At 34.1% G+C, this 16,189-nt stretch overlaps 1 protein-coding gene across 4 annotated transcripts in view; it reads right to left on the minus strand.

Annotated features, from left to right (window-relative positions):
* The window catches only part of lrp2b (low density lipoprotein receptor-related protein 2b), a 64,438-nt gene extending 48,808 nt beyond the window's left edge, over window positions 1-15,630 (minus strand). For all 4 annotated transcript variants that reach the window (XM_067368849.1, XM_067368848.1, XM_067368847.1 and 1 more), the window contains exons 1-17: window positions 15,424-15,630; window positions 14,018-14,128; window positions 13,764-13,886; window positions 13,541-13,657; window positions 11,736-11,846; window positions 11,506-11,619; window positions 11,175-11,291; window positions 10,904-11,047; window positions 8,807-8,923; window positions 8,056-8,184; window positions 7,340-7,509; window positions 7,027-7,250; window positions 6,727-6,933; window positions 5,145-5,347; window positions 4,903-5,043; window positions 4,500-4,709; window positions 3,818-4,010 (exon numbers count right to left, since the gene is read on the minus strand). In XM_067368849.1, coding sequence (XP_067224950.1) covers window positions 3,818-4,010; window positions 4,500-4,709; window positions 4,903-5,043; window positions 5,145-5,347; window positions 6,727-6,933; window positions 7,027-7,250; window positions 7,340-7,509; window positions 8,056-8,184; window positions 8,807-8,923; window positions 10,904-11,047; window positions 11,175-11,291; window positions 11,506-11,619; window positions 11,736-11,846; window positions 13,541-13,657; window positions 13,764-13,886; window positions 14,018-14,128; window positions 15,424-15,490 — 2,498 coding nt within the window. In that variant the 5' untranslated portion in view covers window positions 15,491-15,630. The remainder of the gene's footprint in view (window positions 1-3,817; window positions 4,011-4,499; window positions 4,710-4,902; window positions 5,044-5,144; window positions 5,348-6,726; window positions 6,934-7,026; window positions 7,251-7,339; window positions 7,510-8,055; window positions 8,185-8,806; window positions 8,924-10,903; window positions 11,048-11,174; window positions 11,292-11,505; window positions 11,620-11,735; window positions 11,847-13,540; window positions 13,658-13,763; window positions 13,887-14,017; window positions 14,129-15,423) is intronic.
* Window positions 15,631-16,189: the final 559 nt, after the last annotated feature.

The raw sequence follows: 16,189 nt of genomic DNA on the forward strand, positions 1-16,189 counted from the left end.
GGAGTTCTCGGAGTAAAAGGTAAGAGCTAACGTTATAACTTTATTTTTAGTCGTCATTTTTCACATATGTAATGTTCATTGCTACTTTGAATGTATAATGTTTTATTGTCAAGGTTTTTTTTTTTTTACTTTATTTGTCAAATTAATGCCCTGTTTGTTTATTTGCTCACATGAGACGCATTTGATATTTTCAGATTTCCGTTATAAAGTTAGTTGTTTTTAATTTGGACACTAGTGAAAACTAACGTTACACACAAAAAATGTTTAATATTTTTTTATTTATTTCAGCTGTAGAGTGTTTGGGAGACCGTGCTGCCTGCTGTTGTCGATCTATGATGCTCCTGTCACTGATAGTCGCCTGTAACATAAGTTTTTTTTGGGGGGGGGGGCTAAATTTAATGTTTTACTAAACTTGTTAATTAGGCACACGTTATTTTCTCGTTATTAAAGTTCAGGCATATGCTGGTTTGGCATTAATGGCATTTCATACGCTCAATTTTTCTACTATTATTATTGTCATTATTAATAGCCTTACTATAATATAATTTTTATTCACTTTCTGCTGAATGAAGCTGTTTTCGATTATCCAGTTGAGCCAGTGATTCAGTAAGTTGCTTGTAACAGAAGATGCTTATTTGTCACGACTTACAGGTTTACATGTGTCATTCATTACTGAAAAAATCTATTTTTTATTTTTAGTAGCAGAAGCAGAGACGGTTTGTGCAACAGCAACAAGGTGAGAATGATGAGACACTTTAAGAAGTAGATTTTTTTTTTTTTTTTTTTTAATTAAGCACTGTTAAGCAAATTATATTATTTTATTTGTGTAATTTATGAATTCATATGTTCTCTGCACTCGTGTCAATATCTGTTTCTGTCTGGAACAGGTGCGGGTCAAAACCATCTGTCAAGACGCTTGTCCACTTGCTGTCCGCCCCACCAGCCCAACGATTGTGCTGGAGAACCACAAGTCACAGGTACAGGATAATGTTCATAGTCAAGTCATCTTCATTTCTGTGGCACTTTATACAAAACAGCTTCACAGTAAAAAACATGAAATAGTCAACATGACCCTAGTTGAAGTGAAACACTAGGTGTGTGTTAGAAAAATACTAATATTTTAAAGTCTGTACATCCAAATGATTCCACAAGCTTTAAAACACATCACAAATTACAACATGTTGACTTTGAGCCCATATTGGACAGTTGGCAAATCTGTAATGTAACAAATTTAACATAACAGTATTTTCCAAAAACACACCTATTGTTTCACTTCAGAAGAAGTTGATTAATCAACTGAGGTCATGTGGATTACCGTCATGTTCACTTTGGTTTTTGACCTTCTTGCGTGAACACACAGAGATGGATTATTTTTCTAAATATCTCTGTTTGTATTCCACAGAAAAAGAGAATGTCATAATCAACTGGAACAGCATGAGGGTAAGTATCCCTTTGTTAAGTTAGCTTAACTGAGTGACTTTGTGATATTCCACTATCCCTTCATTTGTAAAAGTTAAAATGCAATGCAGAAGTGTAAAGAGAGGCTAATTCGACCTCTCCTCAATCATCAGTTTCTTTACTGTACTGTCTAAAAATATGCCCATTAAATATCTTTAAAATCCAGTATACCTGTAATTGTTTTAGTTCCAGTGTAAACAAAAATATCAGGAAATCCAAAACTAGTTAGAGGACAAAGTGCATGCCCCCTGTACCTGTACTGATGTTCAGTAATTGTGTTTTGTCTTTTGTATGAGTACAGTGGTAGAGACAGAGAAGAAGTGCCCTTGATGAGGAAACCATGGCAGCCATATATACGGTAAGTTAATACTTAGTGAAAGGAAAATTTACTAGAAACATTAAGTTAAAAAAATAACTGATTTTTGTCTCACAGTAAAGAAGAGATTTCCAAATGTGTCCAAAGAGGCTTTGAGGATTTGACGTGGGGAAACTGAGACTTCTTGAAAGCAAAAAAGTTAATTTTTTGAACATTGTAAAGTATGTTCCTTGCTGATTTTTATTCAAATGTTCACGTGTTATAGACAACAAATAAAAGTTTTTCAAATGTGACATGTATTTTCTTGGGTTGAAATATATGTAGGGCAAAATATATTTTTAAATGCTTTTGTAAAATATATTTTGAAAATATATTTTTAAAAAATATACAAAAAATACATTTTAGGAAAATATATTTATATAAATATATTTGAAAATAATTTTTTTAAAATATACAAAAAATTGCCAAAAAATATATTTTTAGAAAATATATTTATATGTGAAAATATATTTATAGCGAATATATTTTTTGGCCATTTTTTGTATGTTTTGAAATATATTTAAAAATATATTTGAAAATAATTTTTTTTACCGTATGGGATAATTTATTGCACATTTATTGGAAAGTTTGAATTTATCATAAGTCCGAATGTGCGAATATAAAACCAACTTTACCGAAGTCCTGCCGTCGAACTGTTGTATAAACGCAATATCACACTTGTAGCCGTGCGATATGGCTGTATATCAGCACGCAGTGATTACCTACGGACGAATCACAGAGTGCTGATATACAGCCATATCGCACGGCTACGAGTGTGATATTGCTCATATATCTATGGGTAAAAAAGAACATCGACAACAAAAACGCCATGACTGTTTTGGATGTATTTTTTGGAGAGATGTTTTGTTTTCTTTTTTTCAGACATTTTTAAAAAAATATATATATTTTTTTTTTATTATTTACCAGTACGTTGTAAAATTTTTATTGTTAAAGATTATGTTTGTTGTACAATGTATTTTAAAATGAGTGTATTTTGTATTGTATTTTTGGAGGGGTTTTTTTTTCAGAGATTTTTTTAAAATATATTTTTTAGTTTACCGTATGTTGTGACATTGTTTTTTAAAGATAATTTTTGTTGTTCAATTTAATATATTTCTTGCAGTTCAAAGCATCAAGTGTCTTGTATTTATCTTGTACTTACATTCATTCTTCATTTTTAATTTTTCTTAGATTGTTTCTTTAAATGGATGGTTGGGCTTACCTTGCATGAATTGCCCAGTTAGGACCAACATAAGATCCTTACAGAGCCCACTTTAAGCCCATATGGGCATTCACGGTTGAATCCTGGTGCATACCCACTTTAAACCCCTTTAGGCAGGTGGGGCCCAAATGGGTTTGTCATGAATTGCCCGGTTAAGACCCACATAAGACCCTTACAGATCCCACTTAAAACCCACCTGGGCATCCACGGCTGGCCCTCATGTGGATCCTGGGTGCAAGCCCACTTTAAACCCCTTCAGACTGGTGGGCCCTAAATGGGTTTGGCATGAATTGCCCAGTTAGGACCCACATAAGACCCTTACAGATCCCACTTAAAACCCATCTGGGCATCCATGGCTGGCCCCCATGTGGATCCCGGGTGCAAGCCCACTTTAAACCCCTTTGGGCAGGTGGGGCCCAAATGGGTTTGGCATGAATTGCTCAGTTAGGACCCACATAAGACTCTTACAGATCCCATTTAAAGCCCATCTGTGTAGCCATGTTGCAAAGCCCACTTTGGGCAGGTGGGGCCCAAATGGGTCTGACATGAATTGCCCAATTAAGACCCATGCAGTACCCTTACAGGTCCCACTTTTAGTACGTCTGGGCTTCCACGGCTTGCCCCAATGTGGATCCCGGGTGCAAGCCCATAATGGGGCCCACATTTGCCGCCCATGAAGCCCTCATCTGGGCCCCACATGTCATTGCTGGCTGGGTAGAGATGTTTTATTTAGCACAAGATTCTATTCTGAATTATGTATTCTTGCCCATGATGTCTCATACCCTGCACTGGGGTGCACAGCAACACCCCGGGGGTAATTCAAGTTTTTAACAATGTCCCGTCTTGATCCATCTGTTACTTTAAAAGCTGAGACGGTGCGATAGGTGCTGGATGTCCAGAAGAGGATCTTAGAGGTCCAGTCATAAGCCATTGACTCCACAGAGCCCACTCTGTAACCTGTCAGAATCTCATGATCTGAGAAATAACAACAAAATAATGATATTTTATTAAAATATTACTGAAATTGGTGAAAATGTATAATTTTATATATATATATATATAGATTTGATATATATTTATATATATATACAGCTATGGAAAAAATTAAGAGACCACTCCAAGTTCAGAAATCAATGTTAAGTGGTCTCTTAATTTTTTCCATAGCTGTATATATATAAATAATTTTTTTATAAACATTTGTATTTTTTTAATTATAATATTGTATTATAATTATTATATTGTAATGTATTATTGTATTATTTGTAAAACTTAATATAAAAAGTAATTAAAACTAAATTTGTGGAATTTTCTCATGTTTTATTTGTAATATCAGATTAATTTTAACATCGCTGTTTGGATTCAATCAATGTTACTTGGCCTGAAAAGTTTGAAGACCACTGAACAGTTTAATATACAGTTGTTAAAAAACAACAACAAAAAGCTGTGTGTTTTCAAGGGACTCACTGGTGCCATTGATGGGTGATTTATAAATGAGCTGCCGCATTCTGTCATTGTAGAACACAGTCTCCACTGACCCATCATACTCCACTCCAGAACCAGAGAAGGTTTCGGCCATGCCAGTGAGCGGCAGGGTGACATCCTCCTGAGAAGACACATTAAGAGGAATCCCCCTGACCGCTTGTGCATTAGCCACCAGTAAATAATCTTTTATCTCTGAAAGAGAAAGACATGTTTGTTTCAGAGGATCTGGTGCAACTGAAACTGAAAATAAAGCCTGTAAATTGTAATTTTTTAATGTTAAATACACTTTCCTATGCCACTATCCTATGTATATCACCAACTAATTCAACAAACAAACAAAAAAACAAACAAACAGTGAGGTTCATGATTTGCCAGGCAGACTCACTAAAGCAAGTGTGGCGGTCATCCTGGAGGTCGTATCCTAGGCGACATTTGCAGCGGTAACCCAGTCCGTCATTGTCTGTGCGGTGACTCAGAAGGCAGATTTGCTGACACCCACCATTGTGTCTGCCACATGGGTTTATCACTACAGTCAGAAAAGGCAAATTATGATTTATACTTAGAATTGACCTTGTTATTTTGTGAGCATTTTATAGTTTTTATTATAAACATTCAACTTTGTCTCACCGAAGGGCTGAAGAACTGGATGGGAAACCACAATTTGTCCAGGCCTGTTAGTAGAGCGGTAGAGAAAAGTCGGGTCACTGCCATTAAAGCGGTTGGTCCGAATCACACCCATTTTGACCCAGTCAGTGAAAAAAGCATGGTTCTCGAATACAGAAATCCCGAACGGGTGGGGGACCTGATGACCTCCATTCAGCACTGTTTTCCTAGTGGCACATTTGAGAGCACAAACATAAATTTTGCAATCAGTTTTCTTAAAAGTGCACTATATCAGTGGTTCTCAACCTTTTTGACTACAAACCCCCTATTGTCCACAACAATGTTTGAAAGTGCCGTGACAGTCCAGTTATTACCTGTCTAGCAATTTACTAGACAGGATTATGGCTAAGGATTTATTTAAAATCATAATTTCTACCAAATAAAATATTTTAGAGCTTGGCATTACTATAAAAATTTATATTCATTACAAAAATGTTGATGGGAGATTTGAAGTTATAAGAATTTACATGACTTTTCCAGGTCTAGAAATAACGCTTTTTAAATTGGACTACAATCCAGGTTTTTCTAGAATTCTGAAGCCTCATTTATAAAGACATGCGATGATCCTATGAATGATCCTATGAACGATTGATAAAATGTCCATTAGCACAACAAAATGTTCCTAAACTTTATAAATCACAGTTCATTTTAAATTCAAGTGCAATGTGAACAAGCACATCGACTCCACCTACAGAATGCCATCAAAAAACCCTTTATCGTTCAGAAAAAGTATGCCACTTGTCATCTTGGTGACCTGATTATCTATTTATCTTTACATTTTAATGTTGGATTATTTTACTGGTATATGTGGCTACAAAACCAGTCATAAGGGTCAATTTTTTTAAATTGAGATTCATACAACATTTGAACGCTGAATAAATAAGCATTCCATTGATGTATGGTTTGTTAGGATAGGACAATATTTGGACAATATAGGACAACTATTTGAAAATCTGGAATCTGAGGGTACAAAAAAATCAAAATATTGAGAAAATTACACTCACAAAAATAATTTTTTGATATATTTATGGTAGGAAATTTACAAAATATCTTCATGGAACATGATCTTTACTTAATATCCTAATGATTTTTGGCATAAAAGAAAAATCGATAATTTTGACCCATAGAATGTATTGTTGGCTATTGCTACAAATATACCCGTGTAACTTATGACTGGTTTTGTGGTTCAGGGTCACATATATGAGCACAAAAAGTGTGTACGCATGAGAACATCTTCACATCAGTTTTTGTCTGCATAAATCCCAATTTGTTCCTCACTTGTGATGTAGGATGAAATCCATGGAATTTTACCAAATCCCATAGAAGGTGCATTTTATAAATATAAAACTATTTTTGAGGGGATGCAATAAAATAAGAAATATTTTAATTTGTACTTGTTTTTTCTTATTTTAAATAATTTTAGGTCATCTTGAGGCCCCTTTAGACTTTTGCTAAGGCCTCCTAATGGGCTCTGGCCCCCTGGTTGAGAACAACTGATTTATATGGCCCTAAAAGGTTTAAAATAGCAACTTGCGGAGTATAATACCTGTCCAAGCCACTATATGTGACAGTCTCTACCAAGTTAAAATGGCTGTCTGTCCAGTAAACTCTCTTGGTAACCAAATCCAAGGTGATTCCAGTAGGGGAACCCAGTCTGGTCTTAACCAACTCAAACCGGTTACTACCATCCATGAAGGCCCGCTCCAATTTCATATCATCTGTGTTATATCCAGAGTCTGTGAAGAACATGTATCTGTAGGAGACAGGATAGAGCAATCAGACATGAAAATAGATGAGTTAAATTTTCCTTTACAACACACTGAATCACATCCACACACATACTTACCCCACAGTTGGGTCTAGAGCAAGCCCATGAGGAGTCACCAAGTTTTCTGCGATCAGCGTGACACGGTTTCCCCCATCATAATCGCATGCTTCAATTCTCTCAACACGTTCCTCAACAAGGTACAGCTTGAAGTTGATCCAGTCTACAGCCACATTCTGGGCATTGTGCACTGCTTCAGACAGAACCTCCGTCTTATCGCTACCATCAAAATTTATGGAGTAAACCTGAAAAAAATTTTCAGGTTTTTTTTTTTTTGTGAGCATAACTGTATTCATATTTACATTGTAATTTCACATTATAAACCATTAAACACCTTCTGAGAATTGGTATCCGTCCAGAAGATCCGTTGAGTGTGCCAGTTGTAACCGACACCCACAGCGTAGCCTTTACCATCTGATTGGACCAGAAGTCTGACAAACCGCCCATGTATATCTGCCATCTTGATATCGCGCCCATCTGTGAAGATCAGCTGTGGTAAACCCCCTGTGAGGACCAAGAAGACGAGATGTTACAATGTACTATCGAAAATGTAGATAAAATTCTAAAATGCTGTGCGCAACCTAAAAAGAAAAAATAGCTGTTGACTATAATACTATAACATTTGACTATATGACTATGCCATTTCTATGTTTATCTACATTATACTACTATTGTGATTCTCATATTGTGATGTGTCTGTACGGCAGACAGTGATGTAAAAAACACAAGTAATTGCAAATTATGGAATGCAACTAACCACATAATTATGCATTTTTTAATAGCAAAATATGCTTTTGTGTATTTGTGGGAATACAAATTGCACTAAATCTTTCCTAGTAGTGCCTTCAGTGTAGGCAGTTGATGTTTAATTGATGCTTTGAATGGGATTCCTAGTACTGTGGGAAGAGCTGCTGTGATCCTGTATTAAAATTTTGAAACAGTTTGAGGCACTAAAGTAGATTACAATTAAATTTAGACATAACAATCATTTAGCAATACGTTCAACGTTTTAGCTTGTTAAAAGCAGTTTCAGTTCTACTTTCTGCTCACCTGAAATATTGGCCTTGCAGACATGACCCTGCTCCAGGAAGTATCCATCAGCACACCTGCAATGATGTGTTCCTGGGCGATCCTCACAGAAATGATCACAGATACCCCAAATTTTACAGTCATCATAGTCTGAGGATGAACCACATAAATGAGTCAAATGCATTCAAACATACAATGACTTGAAATGGGGTGGGGGGTTGGGGGATGGGGGATTCTGTGGTCATTATCACTAATAAAATAAGCAGTAAATCATTTCTGTCTTAAAATATGATTAATATTTTAACTTTCATCCATTAAATCAAAGTGCTACATAACCAAAATACAGGAAGCCATTTTATTGTCATGTGACAAGAAGCCATTTTGGTGTCATGTAAAATAAAAACACCCAAAATACTTCAATAAAAATAATAATAATGATTATGTATACTTACATTTTGAGTTGTAAGGTATAAAATTGTATTGCTGTAACACCACTAAATGTCAATCAAAAATTTATGAAATCTGAGAACTTGACACTTGCATTTTGAACTAGATGTTTAAAGGATTTCTCCTTTTAATAATCTCAGACATCCTTATTAGTCATTAACCCACATGCTAAATCTGTCTTAAAGTGCTAATCCAATAAATTAAGGGTGATTCTGGAAAAAAAAACTGGATTGTCAGGAATCTTTTTGTCCAGTATAATGTGATATCCAGATTTAGATACAAATATGGCTTGTAATCAGATAATAAAGGGATTTCATGTACTGACCCACACATGTGCGGCTGTCATTGGCCACAGTGAAGCCATCTGGACAGTAGCAGGCTCCACCCTGTGGGCTGGGATGACAGCGGTACTCACAGCTCAAAGCAGAACACAGGTTTAAACCTACAGGACAGAGAGTGTTATCAGAGGTAGTTAGTTACTGTAAGTATCTAGGGCAGCTGAGTAATCACAGCCTGTCTGTCACATGCTTAACTTGATATGAAAGTCACATCATCTGGTCATCATCTGTATTATAATGAAATGTGATTTTCACCCAGAGACATGTGATTGAAATAAAAACTCAATACACATAAAAACTCAAGAAATTGTCCTGTAATTCTGAGAGTATGATTGAGAATATGTTCAAGGCATATCAGTTTATTATTATGGAAGCTTGTTTCCGCCATGGAATAAAAAATAAACTTAATTGCGACTTTTTTCTCCAAATTCTGACTTTTTTTCTTGCAATAAACTTGCAATTCTTACTTTTTTCTCAGAATTGCGTGATATAAAGTCGGAGTTGTGTGTTATAAAGTCAGAATTGCGTGATATAAAGTCGCAATTGTGAGTTATATCACGCAATTCTGAGAAAAAATCTCGCAATCCTTTTTTCTCAGAATTGTGTGATATAAAGTCCCAATTGCGTGTTATAAAGTCAGAATTGTGAGATATAAACTCACAATTCTGAGAAAAGTCAGAATGGCGAGATATAAGCTCACAATTGTGAGAAAAAAAGTCAGAATTGTAAGTTTACATCTCACAATTCTGACTTTGTAACTTGCAATTTTAAGTATATATCTCGCAATCCTAATAAAAAAGTCAAAATTGCGAGATGTAAACTCACAATTGTGAGAAAAAAGTCAGAATTGTGAGAGTCAAACTCGCAATTCATGAGTCGAAAAGTTGCAATTATCTTTTAATTTTTTTTATTCTGTAGTGGAAACAAGCTTCCATACATTATGGTTATACTGGATACTTTGTGACTGCTGTTAGGCTAATTTGATTTACATCTCATGATTATATCAAAATGAATGAGTACATGTGCTGAGCCCAATATATATATATATATATATATATATATATATATATATATATATATATATACAGTACAGTCCAAAAGTTTGGAACCACTAAGATTTTTAATGTTTTTAAAAGAAGTTTCGTCTGCTCACCAAGGCTACATTTATTTAATTAAAAATACAGTAAAAACAGTAATATTGTGAAATATTATTACAATTTAAAATAACTGTTTTCTATTTGAATATATTTCACAAAGTAATTTATTCCTGTGATGGCAAAGCTGAATTTTCAGCATCATCACTCCAGTCTTCAGTGTCACATGATCCTTCAGAAATCATTCTAATATGCTGATCTGCTGCTCAAGAAACATTTAATGTGTACAATTGTACAAAATATTTGTGTACAATATTTTTTTTCAGGATTATTTGATGAATAGAAAGTTCAAAAGAACAGTGTTTATCTGAAATCTAATCTTTTGTAACATTATAAATGTCTTTACTGCCACTTTTGATTGATTTAATGCATCCTTGCTGAATAAAAGTATTAATTTCTTTAATTTCTTTACAAAAAAATAAAAATAAAAATTCTTACTGACCCCAAACTTTTGAACGGTAGTGTATAATGCTACAGAAGCTTTGTATTTCAGATAAATGCTGTTCTTTTGAACTTTCTATTCATCAAGGAATCCTGAAAAAAAAAGTACACAACTGTTTTCAACATTGAAAATAATCATAAATGTTTATTGAGCAGCAAATCAGCATATTAGAATGATTTCTGAAGGATCATGTGACACTAAAGACTCGAGTAATGATAGTGAAAATTCAGCTTTGCATCACAGGAATAAATTACTTTGTCAAATATATTTAAATAGTACACAATTATTTTAAATTGTAATAATATTTCACAATATTACTGTTTTTTACTGTATTTTTAATTAAATAAATGTAGCCTTGGTGAGCAGACGAAACTTCTTTTAAAAACATTAAAAATCTTAGTGGTTCCAAACTTTTGGACTGTATACTGTAAATTAATTAATTATTAATTATTATTAATTATTTCATTTAATGTCTTTTAGGTATTTACCACAGGTCAGATGTGCTGTAGTATTGCTCTCCTCTGTTCCACCAGGGCAGTCAGGGTGTTCGTCACACACTTTGTTTATAGGCACACACATTGAAGAACCTGGACAGGGCCATTCACCAGGGTAACAGTCTCGGATACCTGGGTCTGAAAGTATGAAATCCTCAGAATTTAGGTTTAACTAACTAATCATATGTTTTTTTACTAAATCTTATATAATAGCTGTGATTGAAACTGTTGCATATTGACAGGAGAGAGAAGGTGTTAATCTCACCGCATCCATTTTCATCGCTAAAGTCTCCGCAGTCATTGATGCCATCACACACCCACTGCTGAGGCATACAGCGCCCATTACTGCAGGCGAACTCTGACCCACTACATGTCCGATACTCTGGCAAAGAAGACAACATAGCAGTGCTTTATTTGGCAGAAAAAAACTAAAAGTTAGCTATGTACATACTAAAAACAAGGTACTTTTATTAATGAACTAATGTATATTTTTACTGATTACAACACATAAAGAACCAAAAACACACATTCACTTCCTGATACATTAGCTTTCTGTAAGGTTTGGTAGAATAGGTGAGAAGTATTGCGCAACCCACCACAGTTTTGCTCATCACTGCTGTCACCACAGTCATCCCAATGATCACAGACAAATGGCATCGGGATGCAGTATCCACTGGCACATTCAAACTGATGAGACTGACAGTGCCTCGCTGTTTCAGGGAAGAAAGACATAGAAGGGAAGGAAATTGCCATGATGGTCAAATGTTGTACATTAATCTGAACATGCTTTACTGGCACCTCTGATTGATACTACACTCTCACTCACTGCAGTTGGATTCATCTGATCCATCTCTACAATCTAGCATCCCATCACAGTGCTGAGTGTTGTTGTAGCAAGCACCGTTAGCACATGTCTTCTCTGTGCAGGCTGGGTAATCTGGATTCAACAAGAAGAAATGTGATGAATTTTATTGGCATTCCAAAACCTGGTGATGATAGATTTTTTTTACATTACCCATCACCAGCATTCCCTTGTCATTTTGGTAACTGATTTATCTTGAGATTTTTATGTGTATTGGACAATTAAAAGTTGTCATATGCTTTTTGTCTTGTAAAGAGACTTCTAAAGACCTTTGTAACATTCATCACAGTCCTGTTTGCAATAAATTTTAGTTTTTGGAGTTCATTCTGAATCAAATAATATCATTAATAAGTAATATATGTTATATTATTAAAAAAATAATAAAATTATTTATTGAAATAATGTTTTTAATTTTCTGACCATTTTTTAAGCTTCTATATATTAATCAGTAGGAGTCTGTATTGCTACAGAAGCAAATTTATTTTCATTGTACAGTAGAAAGAGATGTTCTTACAGCCACCATATTTATTTAAATGTTTTATAGTCCTAGGCTGCATTGTGTTGTTTCCGTGATGGAAGTGCTAAAATAAACATGCACATTTGATACCAAACAGATGTTTGAGCCTCATTTCATTTTTTTTATATTTACATTTTTTATTTAATTTAGGACTAATTTTGTGGTCAAAAATGTGAATTATTTTAACAAAATAAGAGGGATCATTCAAAATGATTTTTTATTTAGGACTTTCCTGAATCAGATATTTTACATAAAAGATGTTTACATATAGTCCACAAGACATACACTTGATTCTTAATACTCTGCGTCTATGATTTTGAGATTCATCTTTTCACACTCAAACACAATTATTACAAAAGGTGAAAACATTCAATGATGCTCCAGAAGAAAACATAATGCATGAAGATTCAGGAGGTAAAAACATTTTGAATTTGAAGATCAGAGTAAATTCTATTTATTTTGTCTTCAGGGAAACAATTTTGTACATTTACACATCTTCATCCTGTTAAAAAATTTCCCCAGCTCTTAATGCGTTATGTTTCCTTCTTTAGCATCAATTAATGCTTTCACCTTTTGTAATAGTTGTGTTTGAGTCTCTCAATTGTCCTCAGTGTGAAAAGATGGATTTGAAAATCAGTCAATGCTTTAAATATGCAAAAGATGCTGTAAAACCAAAGAATTTGCAGGACCTGGAGGATGTTTCTGAAGAACAGTGGGTGGTTTAACTGTTTAGGACAAATAGGGGACTCTTGAATAACCATTATAAAGCAAAACAAACAAAACTCTTGTGGTCTTGTGAATCATCTAGGTAATGACACACAGTATTAAAAATCAAGCATATGATTACTTTTGAATGGGGTCATTTTTTATAAACTCAGCTATTATTTTGTCTTGTGGACTATATTATGTAAACATCTTTTATGTAAAATATCTAATTTAGGACAGTACTAAGTAAAAAATAACATTCATTTTGTATGATCCTTCATATTTTGTTTGTAAATAATGAACATTTAGCAGATTCTGCAAGGGCTATGTAAACTTTTGACCACAACTGTATACATTAGATTTTATATTATATATAGAATTTAGTATTTTTTTATTTCCCTTTTTGTATATATTTTTGTATATAAATATTCTGAATGTCTGACAGATTTTTAAATTACTATATACTGATAAATATGAGCCTGTTTAACTTTCTTTTTTTTTTTTTTTTTTTTTTTTTTCTTTTTACATTAGAAAGAAACATTCTTACTGCAGTTGTTCTCATCCGAGTTGTCCACACAGTCTGATACATGGTCACATCTGTATTGTTTGGGAATGCACTGCCCTTCTCGACAAGTGAACTGGTTTGGATTGCATGTCTGACTACCTTAGAAAACAAACAGTACGGACATTGACCACCTGTGTTAATACTCCCATTTTTATTGCTGAATTTACTGTATTATTTCAGTCATTTAAGGCAAATGTAGACATACTGCAGGCTCTTTGCTCATCTGAGCCATCGGTGCAGTCCGGTTCTCCATCACATACAAAAGCTTGAGGAATACACTCCCCTCCTGTCAAGCATTTGAACTCCTCAGAGCTACAAGTTGATAATGCTGAAATTACAATGGGAAGATGTTTGAAAATATTTCATGTGCATAATAATAAATTACATTACATTTATGAATTTGGCAGATGCATTGACATGGCATCTTGTCATGGGTTAATCCAACAATCAGTTACTCACGACAGTTCAGTTCATCAGAGTCGTCTGTGCAGTCCTTTGTTCCATCACACCTCCAGTCTTGATTTATACATTGACCATTACTACACTGGAATTGAGCACTGGTGCACTGACCTGCGAAGAGAATTATGGGGTCTATTTTTTTCTGACCAGCAATTTAATTTGATAAAACATGACTTACAGTATTAGCACTTGTAGCAGTTGGAAATGTGACAAATAGCCTATATTAATTTGTGTCCATATAGTCAAAAAAAAAAAAATAATAATAATAAATTGTTGCTAGTATGAGAGTTAGGCGTCACTCCTCAGTTCCCGCTCATTACATATTATCATAGATTTGTTAAGTTTAGTAAAAATTGCCAGAAGCGAACCTAAAGGTTGGTGTTAAAATAAAATCTTAACGACTCTGACCCTGACAAGTTTTTATGAGAATTTAGGAAAAAATCTCACTTTGTAAGGAGTAACTTATCAATGAGTAACTCTGTTTATGGATTTAGGAGCTACTGTGTAGAACATCTGTACTTTACCTCATGCGATGCCTAATAAAATTTGCCATAATCACTGTTGGGGCGTTACAAACTAAAGCTGCAAAGGCGCTAACTTTTTCAGTGGCATGAAAGTAGAATAATAATGTAGATTTTAAAGAGCTATTCAACGAGAAGCGGTGTAGCACGTTATTGTGGATAAAATATACGCACTTACCTCTCGTTTGTCGGTGTGTTAGTTAAATTCGTTATAGTGAATCGGTTCAGCCTAAACTTCCCCCATACCTTCTCTCATATGTAGAAATATGCATTCCAGTGAATAGGTCCGTTCAAATGGTTGATTGATTAAGATTCCCCGTTCTATTTCGACTCGGTTGTGTTAGTGTTTTGTTTATATTTAGTCTGTTTACATTTTATACTGTCACCCTAATTATTCATTAATTTAAAACCCCTCATTGTTTTTTTTGTTTTTTTTATTTAGCCAACAATTAACTTTGAATTATAAATTATATGATTGGATAGTTAGGTTTTTTTGTTTGTTTGTTTATAAAAACTTCCCTTAAGCTCCCTTAAGCACTTAAATGTAGTTGGCTACTTTTTGTTTGTAAAGTAGTTTTTCCTAAAAGAATGTGGTTTCATCAGTTTAACTCAGAAAATGTGAATGTATGCCAAATACTATTTTTTGTCATTTGGATGAAGTTAATATGTGTGCTCTGAAATGGACAATAAATTAAATATATTCTACCAAAGGATTAGTCTACTGTAAAAAAAAAAAGAAAAGAAAAAAGAAAAGAAAAGAAAGAAAAAAAAATCTTCCAAACACTCATAATTTCAAGTGCAAATACTGTGCAGCAAAATACAGAATTATAAATTTAAAAAAAAGCAAATATTGAAATGTTTGATTTAATCAATATAATAACTTACCTTGCACAATGGAGGGTCCTTGGATTAAAAATAGCACTGCTAAAACATAACGACCTGGCCTGACCATTATTGTTTTATTTTGGACAAAGCTCTTGCAGAGTTGATGATAACTCTACACTTTTAGCTCCGTAACTGTCTCAGTATCCATCCGAGGTGAGTTTGTCTCCAGACCAAAAATGTCCTTGATGAGCTTTTCTCTTAAAAGAAGCAAAGACTGGATAAAGGAGACAAAGGTGCAGCCCTTTATGACCCTGACTCTGTATGACTTTAATCTAATATTAACTTTTTCCAGTTAAACATGTGAGCATCAGCAAAAATTCTTCAATGTCATTTTTGTATAACAGGAGGACCATGCTTTTACTTGTTTTATTGGTAAGTTTTTGCAACTCCTGCAAGAATACAGCCAATGGAGTGTACTGACAGATAAATGAACTATTTCTCAGAATGAGTGTCAGATGCTACTGAAAGAAAGAAAAAACAAACATGTGCCTTCACTCATCGAAAAAGTGTTTTGGGGTGAATATTTACTCATAACGTTTGTATGTTTACAAAATGTAAAATTTTTAGAGACATTTAATGCAGCCGTGCCTCCAGTGACCCCGAATTCAATTGCTGATTTGAGGTTCTTTGCTGATCCCGTTCCCTTCTCCACCCCATGATCTGTATACTGTCCTATCCAATAATGGCATAAAAAGGCCAAACACATAACTTAAAAAACTAAATGTAATATTTTATGTCTATAATAATCCTCATGGTTTGTGTTAGA

Source organism: Chanodichthys erythropterus, chromosome 19 (genome assembly GCF_024489055.1).
Source record: "Chanodichthys erythropterus isolate Z2021 chromosome 19, ASM2448905v1, whole genome shotgun sequence".
NCBI lineage: Eukaryota > Metazoa > Chordata > Actinopteri > Cypriniformes > Xenocyprididae > Chanodichthys > Chanodichthys erythropterus.